Source organism: Varanus komodoensis, unplaced genomic scaffold, assembly GCF_004798865.1.
Source record: "Varanus komodoensis strain SLA01 unplaced genomic scaffold, ASM479886v1 scaffold6_2, whole genome shotgun sequence".
Lineage (NCBI taxonomy): Eukaryota > Metazoa > Chordata > Lepidosauria > Squamata > Varanidae > Varanus > Varanus komodoensis.
Genome location: NW_025336346.1, coordinates 21,991,966 through 22,010,699, shown reverse-complemented (window position 1 = coordinate 22,010,699; position 18,734 = coordinate 21,991,966). Strand labels below are relative to the sequence as shown.

The following is an 18,734-nucleotide window of genomic DNA, read 5'->3' as shown; positions in this document are numbered from 1 at the left end:
GCGTTATTCTGCAGTACTTTGCTCACACACTGGGTGGCAGTGCCCACCATCACTGCCACCAACACCATCGTACCTGACTCTGCCACATCAGCAATGTCCACCCCTTGCTCTTGTGCCATGAAGCCCAGGACGGAAAAAATTGCGAAGCCAGACACAAAACTGGTACCACTGTTCAGGCATCCCAGCAGCAAACAGTCCCTAAGTCACACATATGTCATGGAGGAAGTTAATTGAAGAAAAAAATTGAACCCATGGTTCCCTACACATCAATTAGCTAACACACTAAAACCCCTTTGGTAGGAAACTTGCCTATAGCAGTTGTATTTGTATTTATTGTAGCTCCCCAAGGAAGTCATTGCACCTAAGCAGATTGCATAGGAGAAGAAGATCTGTGTCCCAGCATCTATCCAGACCTAAGGAAAAGACGAAAGGAAGCCCATCACAAGGTGGCATCTTGCACCAATTCTGGCTATTCTTTATTTCTAATCCAGATTGCAACCTCTTCCCCAATATAACCACAAAAGGAAAGCATCTTTTCAAAATAACCTGGTCATGGACATTGGCAGTTACTAATAATGTCACTCTGCTGCATTCATTTCTATCATTGCATACAAATGATCACATTTCGTCACAAAAATGAACCAACAGAAGAATTTTTAAAAGAACAGCAAAACATTTCATATGTGAAGTCTCATGAGTTTGTAGGTAACAGCAGATGCATAGACATGCAAGACACAGTTTCACATCTGTTTAGCAGTTTTAAGGATCCCAGCCTTCTAAAACAAAGCAGTGGATAAAACTATGATCCCCTCCACCTCTTGGTATGTTTTCTTGCCGTGGCTGCATAGGACCATATGCTCTAGTCTAGTCTATAGCCTGAAGCATCTGAAATGGAGAAGCAGCAGCTTTTCAGAAGCCTCTTGTACATTAATGTTGCTATGAAGGTGCTCTAGAAGGATTGTTCTTAGTGGCATTTCCATTTGTCTCATAAGATGTACTATCTTTCTTTTACTGTTTATATCACAACCATTCAAGAAAAAAGTTTCACCTTTTTATTGTTTTAAATTTTAGCTTTTAACCAAATACAGGATTTGACCATTGATGATAAATTATCATAGCCTTGTTAGAACTTTTTCATTTGACTGAATGCTTTGTATTTTCCCTGCAGAGCTTGCAGCTGATCAGATCAAAAATTATCATATAAACTGTAAGGAGGTGAAGATCATCTAACTGATGTAGCAAGTACCAAAGTAGGAGAAAAGAACTTATTAAGGGTGCCACCTTCCAAGCAGGTGTGTAAAAGCAAGATCTTACAAAGAGTGTGGAAGGTTTTCATCGTTTCCCATTTTATGTCATGATCTGTAACTGCCCTCCCCAGGGGCATTCATAGAACACAGGGCAGTTGCGAATACTCACAAGTGCTTCTTACCGTTATGCTTGCTGCTCCATAACTTTGTTGCCTTTAAGAGCTAAAGACTGAAGCAAAAATTATCTGCCTTATCTTGTCCACAGCCTAATATCAACAAAAAAAGCTGAGGTTCTATATTTGGACAGAGTCTACAAGCCTCAGAATCCTTCTGTATACACACACAGAAAATGCATTAACACATTAACAATAGCAGCCTTTTTTACAAGATAAGATGGGAAAAATAGAACCATGGAAGTAATTTTCAATTAGGATTTGACTGTTTAAGTTTACAAAAACAATCTACCATGCAATTGTGCCGCTGCCCTCCTCAAACTTTGTTCTAGACTACAGGAAGAAACATGTAACAGTTCCCACTTCCTACAACCCACCTGTGGGTCCGACAGGCGAGAGATGTCAGGGTAAAGATAGAATTTTATGCCCTCTGCAGCTCCAGGTAAAGTGACACCACGAATCAACAGTACAAAAAGCATGACAAAAGGAAATGTTGCTGTTATGTACACAACCTGGCAAAAAGAAAGGGGAAAGGGGCAATAGAAATACGGAATTAAAATTACTTTACTCCTGTAATTTAAAACTATACACTCAGATTTATTTAATTTAATATTTTATTTTATTTTATTAAATATTTATTTAATATTTGTACTTTGCTGACAACAGTTAATGGATCAGCAGGTTCCCGAACTTGCATCAATATATATAACATGCAAGAGAAAGTAGACTGTTAAGAACAAGGATAAAAGTATTTTCTGCAGACGTTAGTTCTGGGCACCTTTATCTTTACAGTTCTTCCATACGATCCTATGTTTTTCCTTATATTTCTTTTTGGTTATTGCAAATTACTGGCCAGTCCTGATTGCATACTTTCTCAGCAAAGAGCTTTGTAGCTACTTGGGAATTTGCTGAATGCCTATGAGGAAAAGGAGCTATGGAATCTATCTTTAGTTAGTTCCACATGCCCAAAACAGAACACTGAATTTCTACCAGTCCCCCAGTACATTGCAGGCTCTCATGCCTCTAGAAAGCTGCTCTTACAAGTAGGGAACAGTATGGGATATCACATAAGACAGTTGCAGCAGGTAGAGGACACAAGCAAAAATCGGTGTCTTGCCCTATGCAAGTAGAAGTGCTTTCTGCTAAAAGGGGAAAAAAGTCACCATTGGAGATAACACATGAAATATGCCAAATCCTTCTGTCAGACTTTATTAAACTTAGTCTTCTTTAACAGGAAGTTGTTGCATTGCCACTCAAACTGACAAGCCAACACACTTAATTCTCATTATACAGACTGCAGATCGCATCCATCAACCTAATGAAGCATGCAGCACCAAATATCACACAAACAGAAGTAAATGAAATTGGAGCACTCAAGGTGTTCCATCCTTCTGAGCTGTCTTTATGTACTTGAAGCATCATCAGTGGAACTAGTCCAAAGTAAAGTAAAGTATAACTTCACTCAGAAATATCATGAAGTCTTTCTGCATGTCTTTTCAAATGGCCGTACCTCCTTCCTATTTTTATTAGAATTGATTTCATGCTACATCGTTTCAAATAATTTCAGTATGGGTCCCACTTCTGTTCAAAGCAACTTGGAAACAAGTGGAAATGAAGGGGTCAAAGTGTGACACCCTTGGCAAGACTATACTTTCAGCAAACATGCTTGCTGAAAGTAGTGCTGGACTTTGTTAAAGCCTGGAAACCTCTTTTATATAATGGAAAACTCACTGGGGAGAACTTGGTCATCTGAACATACTCTTGACATGGCATAAGCTAATCAAACGGGAAGACAGAAAAGGTGGTCACACCAGAAGAGTGAACAAGAGAAGGGAATATGTGCAGCCAGGCTGGAAGTAAATGCCATGTATGAGAACAATTGCTAGAAAGATTTGCCTACTTCTCCTGCAGCTTCAAAGACCTGATGATGTCTAACTGTAAGCTTTTCCGTGATACCAAGATGCAAGTGCTGCTCAGCTAAATTCTGGTATTGGTAGATTTCTTATATATATTCATTCATTTATTCATAATATTTTAATCTAACCATTAATAGATGTCCTCTGGGTGGGTTACAAAATATTATTAAAAGAGAATCCTTTTTCCAAGCCACTGTGCCACTGTTACTGCCACTTGGAAAGCCTGAAGAGGGCTGAAATGGATCTTCACTTGGAAGCAGGCATGGAATCGGGAATCCTGATAAAGACAGTTCCCCAAGGTCATGGAGGTTTCTACCAGTGGTCAAGTGAATATGCACACAGGGCAATTCCCCTTCAGATCTTCTTGCTCAACAAGGGAAGCACAGCAGTGAGTGCAAAGGATGGTGCACTGCCTTTCCCCCTTCAAGTGTGATGCCTGAACAAGGCTCGAATGACAGAACACAGGTATGTGAACACAGATTCACCAGAGAGCAGAACCGATGTGTGAATGTGTATACCATGTACATCATAGCCATTAACCCAATGAAAAGCTCTTTCTTCAGATCTTGCAACACTGTTTTCAGCACAGAAAAAGTATGGAGCTGGGCAGGAAACCACTGACAATGTATTTAATACATACCCAGATCAATAGAATAAATTAATATGTGAACCCATCGTCGCAGGAGATTAATCCAGTGGGTCTGTACACCTTGCCTTATTTTGGGTGGGGTCTCCTAAAGCTGAGTGCATGCCGGCCTCCTGGGCATTGGCACTGGACAGACACATCCAGTTATTTTCACACTGACCTTTATTTATTTATCCTTCAAATATGGCCTTGGCATTTATCGTCCTGGTAATTACATTTCTGTTACTTTTAATATAAATTTGTTTTCATGAAATTGGTTCAGCTAGATAAAAGCTCCTGAGATATATCTTCTTGCCTCAAGAGAGTAGATATCAAAGCCTACTCCATTATAATAACTCATGCAGCCAGTCTGATTTCTAAATACAACACATGTAACTACATCATCCTCTTCAGGTAATTCCCCCCCCCCCCCCGCAACTTCCTTTGGAAAATCCTATTTAAAATAATGCTATAGATAGTTCAGAAATTCTCCTGGATTTTTCTCCCACAAATCTTCCAGCCTGTTTAATTTGGTACCTGTCTTAATAGCTATTAAACATTACTATTAAACATGGTTATTGATTGGTAATAACTATTACTCCTTTTCTTGTTAACATCAAAGATAAGGAGCATATAATTCTATCCTTGATTACTAGCAAATTCTACTCTAAAATTAATCAGATTTGATCCCATGATTGCCATTCTAATCCAATATATTATGCCAATAGGAATTAACTGGAAGATAAATATTTTCAGACCTTACTAGCACTGAGCTATGGAAGCTGCTTTGGGTAAAACAAAAAACAAGAAAAAAGTCTGAAAAATAAGGCAGTACAATACTTGTATTTGACTTGGCTTTAAAAATCCGTGATGAAATTAGAGTCACATGAATAAATATTAATCCTGTAAATTTAGAATTACTCTGATTTTTAAACATCATATTCTTAAGCAATGCATTGGAATTCCTAGACTTTATTCTTTAGTATGTGTTCAAAATGAAGGATAGTCTGCCTGTCACTTAATAATATTTATCTCCCATAGGTTAACCCTCTTGACAAAATGAGGACAACCAAAGAATGTTCAGCAATAATAAAAACAAAAGGACATGGACATTCAACAAATTTGATCCTAGAGAAACAAGGAAATAAAGAAGCCAGACTTTATGGAGTTCTTGAAGTTCCTCTGAATTTATCCCAAGTTTTCAGTGGGTCTAGCAAAAGAGTTCATAAAGGAAACTAAGCAATAAATCTATTCCCAATCTTGGATAAACAAGGAGTAGGTTGAAAAGTTTAAAATAACAAGCAGGGCAAAACTCTTGCTAAGATATTGCAGAATTTTTAGGCCTGACATTTGGCATGGGTACAAAACTGCAGTTTAGAATGGTTCTGAAGTTTCTGTTTAGACACCAGAAGTACAATCTTATGAAAGTTTAGACAGAGAAAACCCTCCCAACTCCCAGCATTCCCCAGCCACCCTAGGAAATGGCTAGGGAATGTTAGAAGTGAGAAGCCCTTTTTTTCCTGCTCCAAAGAACTTGTTTCAATTTAACACCCCTTTAACACCAATTAAAGTGTTCATTGCTACTTGCCAGCTGATCTATCCCAGCAAAATAATCCATAAATATATTTTGGTGCCCGATAAACTGTTTACTTACTTTAACCCAAAGAATCTATCCTTTAATTCTAGTCAGAGATCACATGTTAAGACAAATATTATAAAAGAGAGTCAACAAACACTTACTTTCCCAGTGGACTTCACACCTTTCCAAATGCAAAAGAAACATACTACCCAGACGAGAAGGAGGCAAAGAGCCAGGTCCCACTTGACAACGCCAGGCTTATCGATTCCTGAAGACAAGCTCAGGACATTGTTCCTTAAAATGGTAAAAAGAAATGAAAAAAACAAACAAACAAAGATACCGTAAGACTATTTATTTATTTAGATTTATAGGCTGACTCTAATTGCTGGCTTACAACACAAAACATACTAACAAAGTAAAAACCAATTAAACCATAAAACCAATTAAAACATAATGAAGCATCTATAAAAACAATTAAAATGTATTAAATTCCTTGCTTCTCAGAAGCCGTTTTTGAAAGCAGAATGATGGCATTTACAATATTGCCTATTTAATCTATTTAGTTCTTGCTAAAATTTATGGTGCCAAATCAAATCAAGCAGGTTAAATGGTTTCCACTTGATTCATTATGTAAATATGTACTATAAAATAATAAAACTATGGTTTTTTAATATGGGAAAGCACTATTGACGGGGGCCAAGAATGACAGGCAGCTCAGAGTACAAACGATGGGCAATTCTATTACAGGCAGTCCCGGATTACAAACGTCCGAGTTCCGAAAATCTGTACTTAAGAATGAACTGCCATGAAGCCAGTTAATTTAAAAATTTGAGTTAAAAATCAAATGGTTCATAGTAGTAATACAGGAACTATTATTTAGGTTCATGAAAACGTTCCACGACGTCAGTTGTTTGTCACTCGGGTGTACTCAAGACAGTGTGTTTCAGGTCACGAGCTGTTAGCATTGCCTTCCATAACTTGTTTTATTGTACTTTACTGTGTTTAAGACATTTTAGTGTATATGGAAGTGTTTCTTAAGTGTTTCTATATACACAGAAAGATGAAAAAATATGTATACTAAGACAAACATTTGGCTTACTCATGCTAAATACGACCTGTATGTACACGATCCGACTTACAAACAAATTAGGCTATCCCAGCAATGAAATCTGAGACTGCCTGTACTTGTGTTTTGCTGCTGCTGCTACCATTCTAAATGGTGAAAAGAGCTACTTACCCCTTTCGCGTCCTGCTCAAAATCACCTGAAAGTTCCCCCCACCCCTTTCATGAGGAGAAATAAATTACGCTCTCAGAGCCTAGAAACCATTGTAGATGGAAAAGCAGGAAACAGGGGGAAGACAAATGGCACAAAAGGGGCGGGATGAGCAGCAGCCCTCGGAATGAGAGGAACTAGATACCAAGTTCCACGCTCCTTCCCTCGGGCTTTGCACTCACTAGTTCAGGCACCTACTTTTTCTTTAAAAAAATCAACAAGGAAGGCTCCCAGAACTGTTTGTCATGTGCAGTTTGGCCCACAGTTGTGTTGTGTGAATGCTGTTGATGAGTGTTAACTGTTCATGTTGAATACCTGAGAACTGATTTGAATGGCATAGTATCAGAAGGGCTATGCCATAAACTATACAACAGAGTAACATATCTAAAGTGGCCTAAAATGGAGTCATGGTTTGTTTTTACTTCAGAACAATGCGCATTACCACTGGAAAGGCAATCCAGTCATGAGAAGCCCCGCTGAAACTAGTGTTACTACGCCTGAGGAAGTGGTTATTGATAATACCGATTTGTGATGCGTAGAGAGAGATGCTGTAAGCCCACTCTTCCATTTTTACTGTATAGAGCCATAAAGTATAAACCAATTATTTATTACTACTGGTGATTTAACTCAAGTGATTTTAAAACCAAATCCAGCGCAGAAGGGAACTGAGTACAGAGTCACTTCTATGCACAATCTTCAGCTTTAGCAAGTAAGCAAACAATCCCAGAACTAGGGGAACCATGTGATTTTTAAAGCGATGCCATTTCAACTTAGACTAAAGCTGTTTAGAACAGCGAGCATGATAACAAACCAGCTTTGCTCAAGGTTCTCACCTAAGAGAAGGGAAAGTGCAAACACATAGCTGCCTTCAAGGGCACCTAAAGTTAAAGTGGAATCTGTTTAGTTTTGTTCTCTTTGGCTTAGGTTTATGCATCTGGTGAGCTCGTCTAGATGAAGCAGGTCTCCTTATGCACAAGCAATTATAAACTTCTGTGTGGCAAGATTGGATAATCAAGGCTCTTCTTCACTCACACTTTTTCCCTACTTCATCCTCTTGCTGTTCTAGGCTTACAACCCTATACTATGAAATACAGTCTTTACAGCTAAGAAATTGAAGCATGTGATGCAATCCCAAGAGGTAAATCTCTGGAAATAAAGCCAACATTACTTGTCCCTTATGACTGCTGCTCAAGTAAGCATGAAATTTACACAGGCCATTAACTCAAATCACCTATAATGACAGCCTCCAATGCATAATCTGTAACTGTGCTTAGAAAGAGGGCGGGACTTGGCAAGTGAAGGTGAGTGTTTCACAAGGCCAACCATGTCTGAAATGCATCTGCTTCAATAGGAACAATCAATAAATCTGCACAGATACATCCCACTTAGGTTTCAAATCTCAACCAACAACGGTTACCTGACTCAAAAGTTAGTCTTCCGGGACCCAATTCAAGGGAGCTTAATACATGATAAAGAGGCTTACATATTTGCAAGGTAACATGCATTATTCCACTTGTTAAGTGGATTAAGGTGCGATCCTATGCAGGTTTAGAAAGAGAAAAGTGCTTCAGCCGGCTGGTGAATGCTGGAAGCTATAGAACTTTTTTCTGTGTAAACCTGCACAGGATCATGCCCTTAAGGAACTTATTAACTAAGTCCAACCAATGTATATAGCATGGCTATGTGTTTACTGAAAATTCTCTGTTAATGTAAGGTGCAAATTCCTTAGGTAAGCTCTCCCCGTATAATAAGTTAACATTGTTCTTCTCACTGTTCCTGTATGTGTTAGATAACTAAAATGGAATTTATTATTATGCCATGCAGTAAAAACTCAGTATTATTTATGAATACTGAACAGCTGGCTATTGCTAATGGCGCATTTAAAAGTTTTGTACTACAGGCATCATTTTCTTGTTTGCTGTAGTCATTAGTGGATTATGATATATGTATTATCCAAGGTATTATGTTAACTAGGGGAGTTGGGTTGCAAGTTTCAGCATATCTCCTAGTATGCATTTTCTAAATATAACGCATACCAATTATCTTCTCCATAGATGTCATTGCTTGTCCAATGATCAACCTACATACATGTATAAATGTATGTTAGGTCAAGTTAATTTGAAGAACTAATATAGTATTTCAGGGAATGGAATACGTCAAGCCACGGACAGGAGTGATGATCGTGCATAGACCAAGCTTGGTTTCTGCTTATGGACTATTCTACATCTCCACATGTAAATCTCACAGAAAAGACCACTGATACTCTCAGTTGCATTCAGGCATTATTAGACTAGAGACATTATTAGTAATGTGAGAAGGGCTGTTAGAATTTATTCAGTGTAAGAAGCTTGTGCTTAATAGTAAGTCAAATGGGAAAAACAAATAAATACTTTTCTCTGAAGGTCTTTGGGGAAAGGAAACCTGTCATCTTGTTAAACCTACTTTGGGTTCCACCAGCCCACCAAATAATGGGCTTCCACAGAAACCAAAAACTCCTGAAAATGTATAAAGGCACAAACAGGGAGTGGAGTCATGCTATTGGGTTCCACCCCGATGCCGCTCTTGCTGGCTGACCTCTCAATGTATGCAGCTATGAGCACAAAGGCACTCAGGGCGGCTTATTTTATATTGTATTTTTGTATTTTTATTCTAATGTTTATATTTTTTAATTTAATATTATAATTATTTTTTAATTTATTGTTGTAAGCCGCCCCGAGGCTTCGGCGAATGGGGCGGCATAAAAATGTTTAAATAAATAAATAAATAAATAAATGTGACCTGGAGCCCTGCATGATTGGGGTTCCAGGTGATGTGGCTGTCCTTATGCATACAGCTGTAGACTCACTGTGCATGGCATAATCCAGATGTCTGCAAGCCAGGAGGTGTAGTATTAGGTGCAGAGTAAGCCAGTGAGCCCCTGCTCTTGTTTGATTTGGTGGGTGAGCCCTTCATCTGAAGGAAGCTTAAAGGGCCTTTCCAATTTGTGTGAATAAGGTAAATGTAGTGAAAGGGGCAGCTGCACATCTAGCCAGGTTGCTCCCATCAAGTCATTTCCCTATTTCTGCTATTACCACGTTCGATATCACATCTGAAGGAAGCAGGTTCCGCTACACAAGAAGGCTTCTTGCACCATTTAGAGCCACAAGTATGCAGACACACACACTATGTGAGGATCATCCACAGGTACCAGAAGCTCAGCCTTCAGAAGTTAGACCAAACACAACAACAGGAACCCATTGCATTGCATTTACCCAGTTCACCCAGGAATGTATGAAAAAGGGCAACATGACAGAGAGGACAGAAACACATGAATGGTGACTTTAGATTTGTTTAAGGACTGAGACATGTTTGTCTTTGATATCAACTGAACTTTAGCAGAAAATACTATCCCAGGCCTCTGCAAGACTATGTAATGGTCTACGGTTCCCCTTATAATTTCAATCAGAGCTGCTTTCTATCATCTGTCATCCATCAGAAAGAACAATCAACAAGAACAATTAGATGTGCTTACTCCCAAAACTCTGTGACAGGAGAAGTGAAGTTAGTGGCATTTGCTGACAACCAAAGTGTTTTGTTGTGCCTGAGAATGTCTTCCACACAGTGTTCTGAATTCCACTTTTGGTGACAGAGAGCCCAAGGCAGGACACTGGTAAAAGACTGGAATAGATAGTAGAGTCCCCAGGCCAGGATGACAATGTAATACACATTCAGAAGTGACACAATCACGATGGAAGCATAACCTATTCCTGTTTTTAGAAAGAGAAAGCAAAAGAAAGGAACACATGAAATAAGGTAGATTTACTAAGAATTTTCACTTTCAGTGGGTTTAGCTCTCCGGTAGCTCATCTAAGATGGGAGACTTACATGGGAATCTTGTACATGTCTATTTAGAAGTACAATCAAATTCAGTAGCTTTTATTCCCAGGGATGTGTATATAGAATCACAGCCTTAAGTTGCAATCCTATGCAAGTTTAGACCTGGCATGCTGGGAGTTGTAGGCCTTTTTTCCTGTCTAAACTTGCATAGGAGTCCACCGTTCATGTCACAAGCAGCACTGGCGGCAGCAATGGTAAATGTAACAGCAACTTTCTAGGTGAATATGTTTGTGTCAGGTCTGATAAGGAGGTCAACAGTTAAACAGAGAAAGTCAACAAAGAAAAAACTGTAAAGTATTCATGCATCTCTCTCTTATTGCAAAAGTCTTGTGCCTGCTATTTGTAAAAGAAGATAAATGTTTAACACAGATATCAATGTTTGACAATATAAAAATAAAACCCTGCCCTGTTTGGTTTTCAAACACAGGGTCACTGGCAGATAAGGTCATGTCCTCCACACAAAATGGCATGCAAGATGCTAATGGGTCGCATACTGGCATAAGGCTTTAACTTTCATCCAAATCACAGGTTCATTCACTTGGCAAGAGGGCCTACAGATTTCCGTGGCACTTGTTTCCCAGTAAGTAGCTTGGGAGACACAAAGCTGATCTAAGCTGGCAATCCCCTTATGAAACACCCGGCTGCCCTGGGACAACTTAATGACTGGTGAATCGATTGAGCTATCCTAGAGCATGCCAGCCAGTCCACATTTTCCAGCTGCAGCTATGAAGCCACGTTCAGTAAAGATCCACGGATTTAAGACAAGGAATATAAAGAGTTCCTTGTGTTCTCAAAGAAAATCAATGCAATGTAAAAGAAAATCAATTCTAAAATGTCTATCGGGATCTTCTAGACTTTAGCACTGCTGTTACAGTTGTGTATTTTTAAACATTGCATCAGGAAGGTTGACACATTTTGGCTGGCCTTACTGGCCAACTAAAATTGCGCTGGCATCAGGACCTCCCTTCCCTAAGATGCAAAGTATTCAGGTGTTTCAAACACAGAGTGACCTTCACTGGCTAGCAAAGGTCACATGCCCGCACTGCCTGCCTTCAGCTCTGAAATGAAGGGAATTGGCTGGAAGCACCTATGCTTATCTCTGCCAGGAGCTCCAAGATTCAGCTCATCTCACTTCCCATGGCCTGGATCACCTCTTGTCATGGTGAAAAGGGTAACAGATTATCAGACCCACTATGCCTTATTTAAAACTGTTCTGAAGTCTATGCTTTATAAACCAGGAAGCTATTTTACCTCATGCTATAACACTCACAGATAGGGCAGGATGGCTCTCCACAGACAGGAAGGAATGCATTTAAATCTTGTCTGGTTAACTGCCAAGAAGGATTTTATAGGACTTCAGTGACTGCATGTTAAGGCCTCTTATTGGGTTGACATTAAAATCGGTAATGTTAATTCACATGAGTAAGCAGTTTATTGAAGGGTAAAGGAACATAGCAGTACAAAAAATGAAAAAACCCAAAAGATCTCTGGAAGATCATGTCACATTACAGATCTAACAATTCAATTTACGCTCAGAAATACAAGTGATTCTTAGTTCTTTTGCAATCAATGGCGCTAGGTGACTCTTACACAGTCCTGTAAAGTCCCTGCTGAGAAGGTTTTGTTCTCAGTAAAACAACATCCGCAAGGCCAGCACTTTGTCGTTCTCCAGAAAGGTGAACTACAGAGGAGAGGAAATAAAGGGGTGTGCCCAGGACACCACCACAGCTGAGGATAAAACCTGTGACATGAGTCAGTGAGAATACAGCCGGCCATCTGTGCACAGCCTTGTCCCCTCTCTGCATAACCCAGAGGTCAGAACTGCAACAATCCTGCGAACTGACTTGTAACCAGAACAGAGGAGGAAAAGAACTAACCGGTGAAAATGGGGCAGATCTTTTCCCAGCATGTAATTCCTCCTTCAGAGGTATATTGTCCTAGTGCCACCTCCAGGAAAAACACAGGAAGACCTCCCCCAAACAGAAAAATGAAATAAGGTATAAGAAATGCACCTGTAGAAAAAACACAAATGGGAAATTAGAAGTATTTTATGACTGAATGAAATAAATAATAGTAATTTAAAAAAGCAAAAACAAAGCAGCTGCTGATGGTGGTCTATAAATCTCTAGGAAATCCCTCCCATGTTCTTCTATCAGCATGTTCTGAAAGCGTTGCCTGAGAGGAAAGATTATTAATCAGATTCTTAAAATATTACACAAATGACCTCCTACTTTCAGATTAATAGATGAGAAACAGTAACAAAAGAAATAGTATTCTTTTGACTGAATACTGGGTTTTAGATAGAATATTGTTATCAATGTAGCATGTATATGAATGCTTTTCTACTTTGTAATATCTGTTTTTTTGTATCTGACAAATGTATTTGAAATAATTAATGTATTTGTATTTCATATACTTGCTGTTATATCCCCAATAAAAATAAATGCTATTGTGTTCTAACTATAACTAGCTAATGATTTACTTAGCTGTGCTTTCACTCAGTAACACTTTAAAGGTGTAAAAATTCTGTTTAGACAGAAAAAATGGGCTACAATTGCCATCATTCACTAGCCATCCGCCCTACTGGCTGGGCAATGCTGGGAGTTATAGCACCATTTTCCATCTAAATGTGCACACGGATTGTGCTCTAAACTGTTTTTAAAATTTGATCACAGTCCTATTCAGAAGAGCCCAGTTTTCCCATGACCCCTCCAGATTATGAATGCAATGACAATACTCACCCCCGCCATTTTTATAGCAGAGATACGGAAATCTCCAAACATTGCCTAATCCGATAAACCCTCCAGCCACAGACAACAGAAAGTCAATCTTGCTCGCCCACTTTTCACGCTGCGGCGGTTTTCCCTCTGCCTCATCCTCAGGCCGTGTCCCAGGGCTCTTGCCAGGAGAAGGTTTCAGAATGTCCTTGTGGAAATCTTTTAGACACTGCAGCTTCTCCTTTGTTGCCATGTTTTTGTTTTCTAGAAATAAATTACAGCACAAGTTTTATAAACAGGGTTGCTAGCTCGACAGATCCCTCCATTTATGAACCACCTTGGCAAGCAATATGCAAAACTGATAGCTGAGCAAAGTTTCCCTCACAGACATCAGCTTCTTCAAGCTGGTATGGAAATATACATGCACGGGAAGGATGCAGCTAGTGGTTAGTCATGTCTGACTCCACAAATGGGTAAGACGTATATCAATGCCTCCTGAACTCCTCGTGTTTTCACAATATGAGTTTAGCATTCCAGGTTGGAAAGGCAGTTGTCTTGCCCCAATTTGTTGTGCTCATGACAGCATTAGACTCACTAAGGTTCATTGTAGGAGAGAAGATGCAGCACCTCTGTCACCTGGGCAGTCCTCAGGAATGTTACAAAGCAGAAAACAAGTGCAATGCAGCTTGCTATGCACTGTGGCAGGAACTGGAACTGTTGGAAGGCCTTGGGGTCTATTTCTCGGTATGGAAAGGGCGTGCGAACTCTGAGCATCTGGTGTCTGCCCCTGCAGTACTGCAGTTGCTTCCCCTCTCTCCCTGAGGGCCAGCATTCAGACAAACCATGGAAGGAGTCTCAGGAGGAGAGTTTGGTACTCAAATACGCCTTCGGTGTCTCTGTTATGCTGATTGCTAACCTTTCCCTGGGTAAATAGCAGTGCATGGGCTAAAGGTGCAAAATAGGTAAGAAGCGGGGAACAGCAGCAAGGAGACTGATAGCTTCTGGGGAGAGGGAAGGGGTATGTGCTCTGGGGTGAGTGGAATGGAAGCAGTGAAGGTGATTAAAGCAATGCATGTCGGAAGGGGATGGTGATGGGAAATGCCTAGAACACATCCAGATTTCTGGCATATCCTTGAATGTCCTTCCCGCTCTCAGGGAGCAATCCCAGATTTCCAAGCGCTCTGCACTTGCAGCTATACACCAATTTTTATCAGGGCTCTCCTGTTGAGGTACCTAGTAGATCTCACTTCGGCACTGTGCTCAGAGTTTTGCATCTGCCAGCTGTACATCTAAATGAGACCTGGCTAGGGTACAAAATCTGCCCTCTATGTCTTCATCTTTCTCTTTTCTCTGCCCCAATCTCTGTTCCAAGTCTGCACTTTGCATGCTTCACAGGCTGAAATACTAGCGATCTGCAAAGAGGGTTATCACAGAGGTCCTGTTAAAAGTGAAATGTTCTCACATTTTGATTTACCCTAACAAGTGGAAGCATCTAAAACAGCAGTTTATTTCTGTATTTCTATTTTTAGGCTACTAATTTTTTTAAAAAACCCCAAAGCCTGCATAAATAAATGTTTCTGCTCAGTTGAGTTCTGACATACACCCCCACCTCACTCCACTGCCATTTCAGAATCTCACTTAGATTTCAAAATAAATAGGTCTGAGTCACTGTGATGCACAATAGAATCGCACTGCTTTCCAATGACTTACTCGTTAATGAAATCACCAGCGACACGACTTGCTTCGTTCAAACCCCATAGCAAACCAAACCTTCAAAGGTCACCCTGGCTCATAAATACTGCTCTCTCCATGTAAGTTGCATGTATATATAAAAGCAATACCATATGAATTGACTTCATATACCCAATATTCTTTTATGTATACGTTGTAGGCAGTAAATATAAAAGGTAAGATAAACGCACACACACACACACACACACACACACACTTCATGCAGCCTTTCATGCACTAAAAGCACTGATATAATCATAGCCTTAAGTGATGGCTGTGGAAGGTGCAGCATTTTGCAATGGAGTGCAGAAGAAAGCACTCCCACATGGTTGCAAATGGATACGCATACCCTGCCCAAGGTTATGCTCACTGCTGAAGAGGCATGCTTGTGCCATTTGCAGACAGAGCAGTGAATCCACTCTCCTCGTTTGTGTTGAACACACTAATTTTTTCCAACCACAGGAAGATCCTACACTGGACTGAGTACGTGCAAAGTTATAGAACAGATCTGCCTTTGTTTTTCCATCCTGCAGAATGACCCTGAGTGAACAACCCCATCATATGTGGGAGAAAGCTGCTGGACGGGGCAACAGCTTTAAGATCTAGAATGGTTAAAATAGAACATTGATAGAAAGTAATTTATCTGGTAAACACTTCAATCTAACCTTAATGATAGAACTATCAAATCCTTGCCTAAATCATCTGATGACACAAAGAATACATTAAGCCTCTTTATCTTTACAACTGTGTTTTTTTATGGAAAATATCTGACATTTTCATCATACTTATGTAAACCAGGACATATATTCGGAGCTGCAGCCATTGCCTACTTGGTTTCTAAATGTGTCACTACAAAAACATACCTCATATTATTGCAATGGAAGCCTGGAATTAATTTGCTGTGTTCTGATCTATAAACAGATTTCACTTGTATAGCAATAACCTGAAAGTAAGGCTGGCATTAGCTCAGCAGGAAATCGGTAACTAAAATATGATTCCAAGAGAGTTCTATATCCATGTACCACCAGATGAAAATCTTTCCATAAATCAAGCTGAAGTGGGAAGAGCAATTCAGAATTTGCTTTAGTTCCTCAGTGTCTTAGTTACATATTTTAAAGCCAGCATTAAGACACAGTTCAAAATGTCTTAAACATAATTATCTTGAGAAATACGGGAGAAGGAGAAAGGCATTTTAAACTAACCTCTTTGTACGTAAAGAAAGCTTAACAATAAGCAACAGGGGTGTCAGCAAACAGCAGCAGTGCAAGGCTGGCCAGCTTGCTCTAAGTCTGGTTTCATATGGTATCTGTGATGTTATGCAACACAGCAGTGCCAGGCTGCCATATTAGACAATGAATCTCCCCAATACACTACGTAACATTAAGTATACCTATCAAACTTTCTCTTTAAAGATTGCTTTCACATATTAGTAGGATTGGATCCCCATGTTCATTTTTTTAACCAATTAAATCTGAAATACCACAGAATGTGATAGTTCATGGTTTTGATCATGTAAGGAAGATAGCAGGCAATATTAGTTAAAGTTTCTGGACACTACTATGTACTTTTTTTAAAATGTGTGCAAGCAATTGATTTTGTTCTCCCCAGTGGAGGCTACAAGCCTTCACAAATTCACTCAGCAGGTCAATAGCCCCTGACTCTCCAGTGCGGCACGTCCCAACTCCAGCCCTGGAGCTGCAGGACTTTGAGAGGTCTCTTTGGCTGTACTGTACTGACAGAAAGAAGCCTTTGTCTCACCCATAGAGACATCCTGTGACAAATCCAACCTGCCTCCCTCCACTTTTGAGGAAACTCTCTGAACAAGGCATAATGCTCTTAGATGACCAAACATATATAGGTAGGAAAATCTGCACCATGACAAAACCAAGGCTGATTCTGCCCCTTCAATGCCCCCAACACTTTATAATGGGTGCAAGTATCCCTTTGCAATGTTCATGCAGGAATCACTTAAAGGCTACTAATCGATCAGATTAATTTCCAATCACTCTATGGGACTTCCCACTGTGCTGGGAAATAAGGGAGAGCAAGAGGACCAAATGTGTGACAGATCGATTCCATCAAGGAAGCCACAGGCTTGAGTTTACAAGAGCTCAGCAGGGCTGTCCAAGGCAGGACATTCTGGGACGCGTTCGTTCATAGGGTCACCGTAAGTCAGAGACAACCGGATGGCATGTTATAACTACAACAAAACTTTGGGAGCATAATGGCCGATTACTGAATCAGGCACCTCATAGTGACTTCATCATTTTCAGGATTAATGCCCAAATCTGGGTTAAGTGAGCAACATTTGCACAGTCTTGGTTAAAAGCAGGACTGATTTCATTCTTTCCAGATATTCTTTCCTTCGTGTATAATGAGAACAGTTATTTGCTTAACCATAGGCAGACAATGCAAGCTCCTTTCACCAACTAGGGCTTAGAACAGGGTTAATCAAACCCTTATATGGTTACTATGAGATTTCATAATGTAACCAAGGTATGCTGGAGTTTTAAAGGCGATTATTGCTTTTGATTGTCCAGTTCCAAGAACTCTGATGTTTTATCAGTGCTTTTGTAGCTCATGGTACATATCACCCCATAATGTTCACAGTGAACAGTATCATAATTCTAGCTTATGACATCAATGACCTTCCAAAAATGCAAATTTTATGGCACTCATATCTCAAACATTGCTCTATGACCCACCCATAGTCATTAGAAGTTGCAAGAAATGCCAAGAGAAGATTAAAAGGAGGCAGTATGAGATACTGTAGTATTGAGGAAAATTCCAAGAAAACAGCACTTGCTTAATGAAAGGCATTGTCCTGAGCATTAATAGGAGCTGTGTTTAATTTCCTGCATTTTTATTCCACCGAGTGAAACAACAATGCCTTTTAGGAGATAACAATCACTGAACTAATATATATTTGGAAGGCATTTTCCAAACCAGAGATATTTTTTCAATATCATTCAACAGTGAACAAAGTATCCCAAAGACAGAGACTCTGTATTTATATATAACTTAAATTTATGGAGAATAAATGACTGAGCACTTCCACTTTTGAAACATGTGCCAACTTCTGGGAGACATATGTCTACCTTATTTTCAGAAAACAAGGGCTTGGGCCAAAACATTGAGATAGCTGAACAAAGTGCCAAAGCTACCATTTATAACAAATTTGAATGCAGCCAAATGAATGTTCTTTCCAAAAGAAAAAATAAGGATTTCCAGGTCAAATTGTGTTGATGTTTTTACTGGTGGAAATCCAAGTCAATTCCATAAAAAGAAAAGCAGTTTTCCAAGATTCACAGATAGTCTACAATGGAACTATTACATAATCCATTAAATATGTCTGTGTCTCTCTTGGCTCTTCAAACAAATGTAGCCACCATCCCTCTTTCTAGACTCTAGGCAAACTATCTAGCAGCACCTTACTAAGCTGTCAATCATATGCCTGAAATGTTCTGTTAAATAGGAAATTTGCAGATTTTAACTCAAAAGTAATTCCTGGTCTCTCTATGGAGCTATTAGAACTAAGCTAAAATAAAGTAAGCCCCATGCATAGAAAAGCCATGTGTACCTCAATGTGAAATGCA

At 39.6% G+C, this 18,734-nt stretch overlaps 1 protein-coding gene across 5 annotated transcripts in view; it reads right to left on the bottom strand.

The window, feature by feature from the left end:
• Nucleotides 1–18,734, bottom strand: part of SLC6A6 (solute carrier family 6 member 6) — a 65,018-nt gene that overhangs the window by 23,140 nt on the left and 23,144 nt on the right. For all 5 annotated transcript variants that reach the window (XM_044451557.1, XM_044451556.1, XM_044451560.1 and 2 more), the window contains 7 exons: nucleotides 13,432–13,671; nucleotides 12,568–12,702; nucleotides 10,326–10,560; nucleotides 5,702–5,834; nucleotides 1,798–1,932; nucleotides 310–413; nucleotides 74–198 (listed from right to left, as the gene is read on the bottom strand). In XM_044451557.1, coding sequence (XP_044307492.1) covers nucleotides 74–198; nucleotides 310–413; nucleotides 1,798–1,932; nucleotides 5,702–5,834; nucleotides 10,326–10,560; nucleotides 12,568–12,702; nucleotides 13,432–13,671 — 1,107 coding nt within the window. The remainder of the gene's footprint in view (nucleotides 1–73; nucleotides 199–309; nucleotides 414–1,797; nucleotides 1,933–5,701; nucleotides 5,835–10,325; nucleotides 10,561–12,567; nucleotides 12,703–13,431; nucleotides 13,672–18,734) is intronic.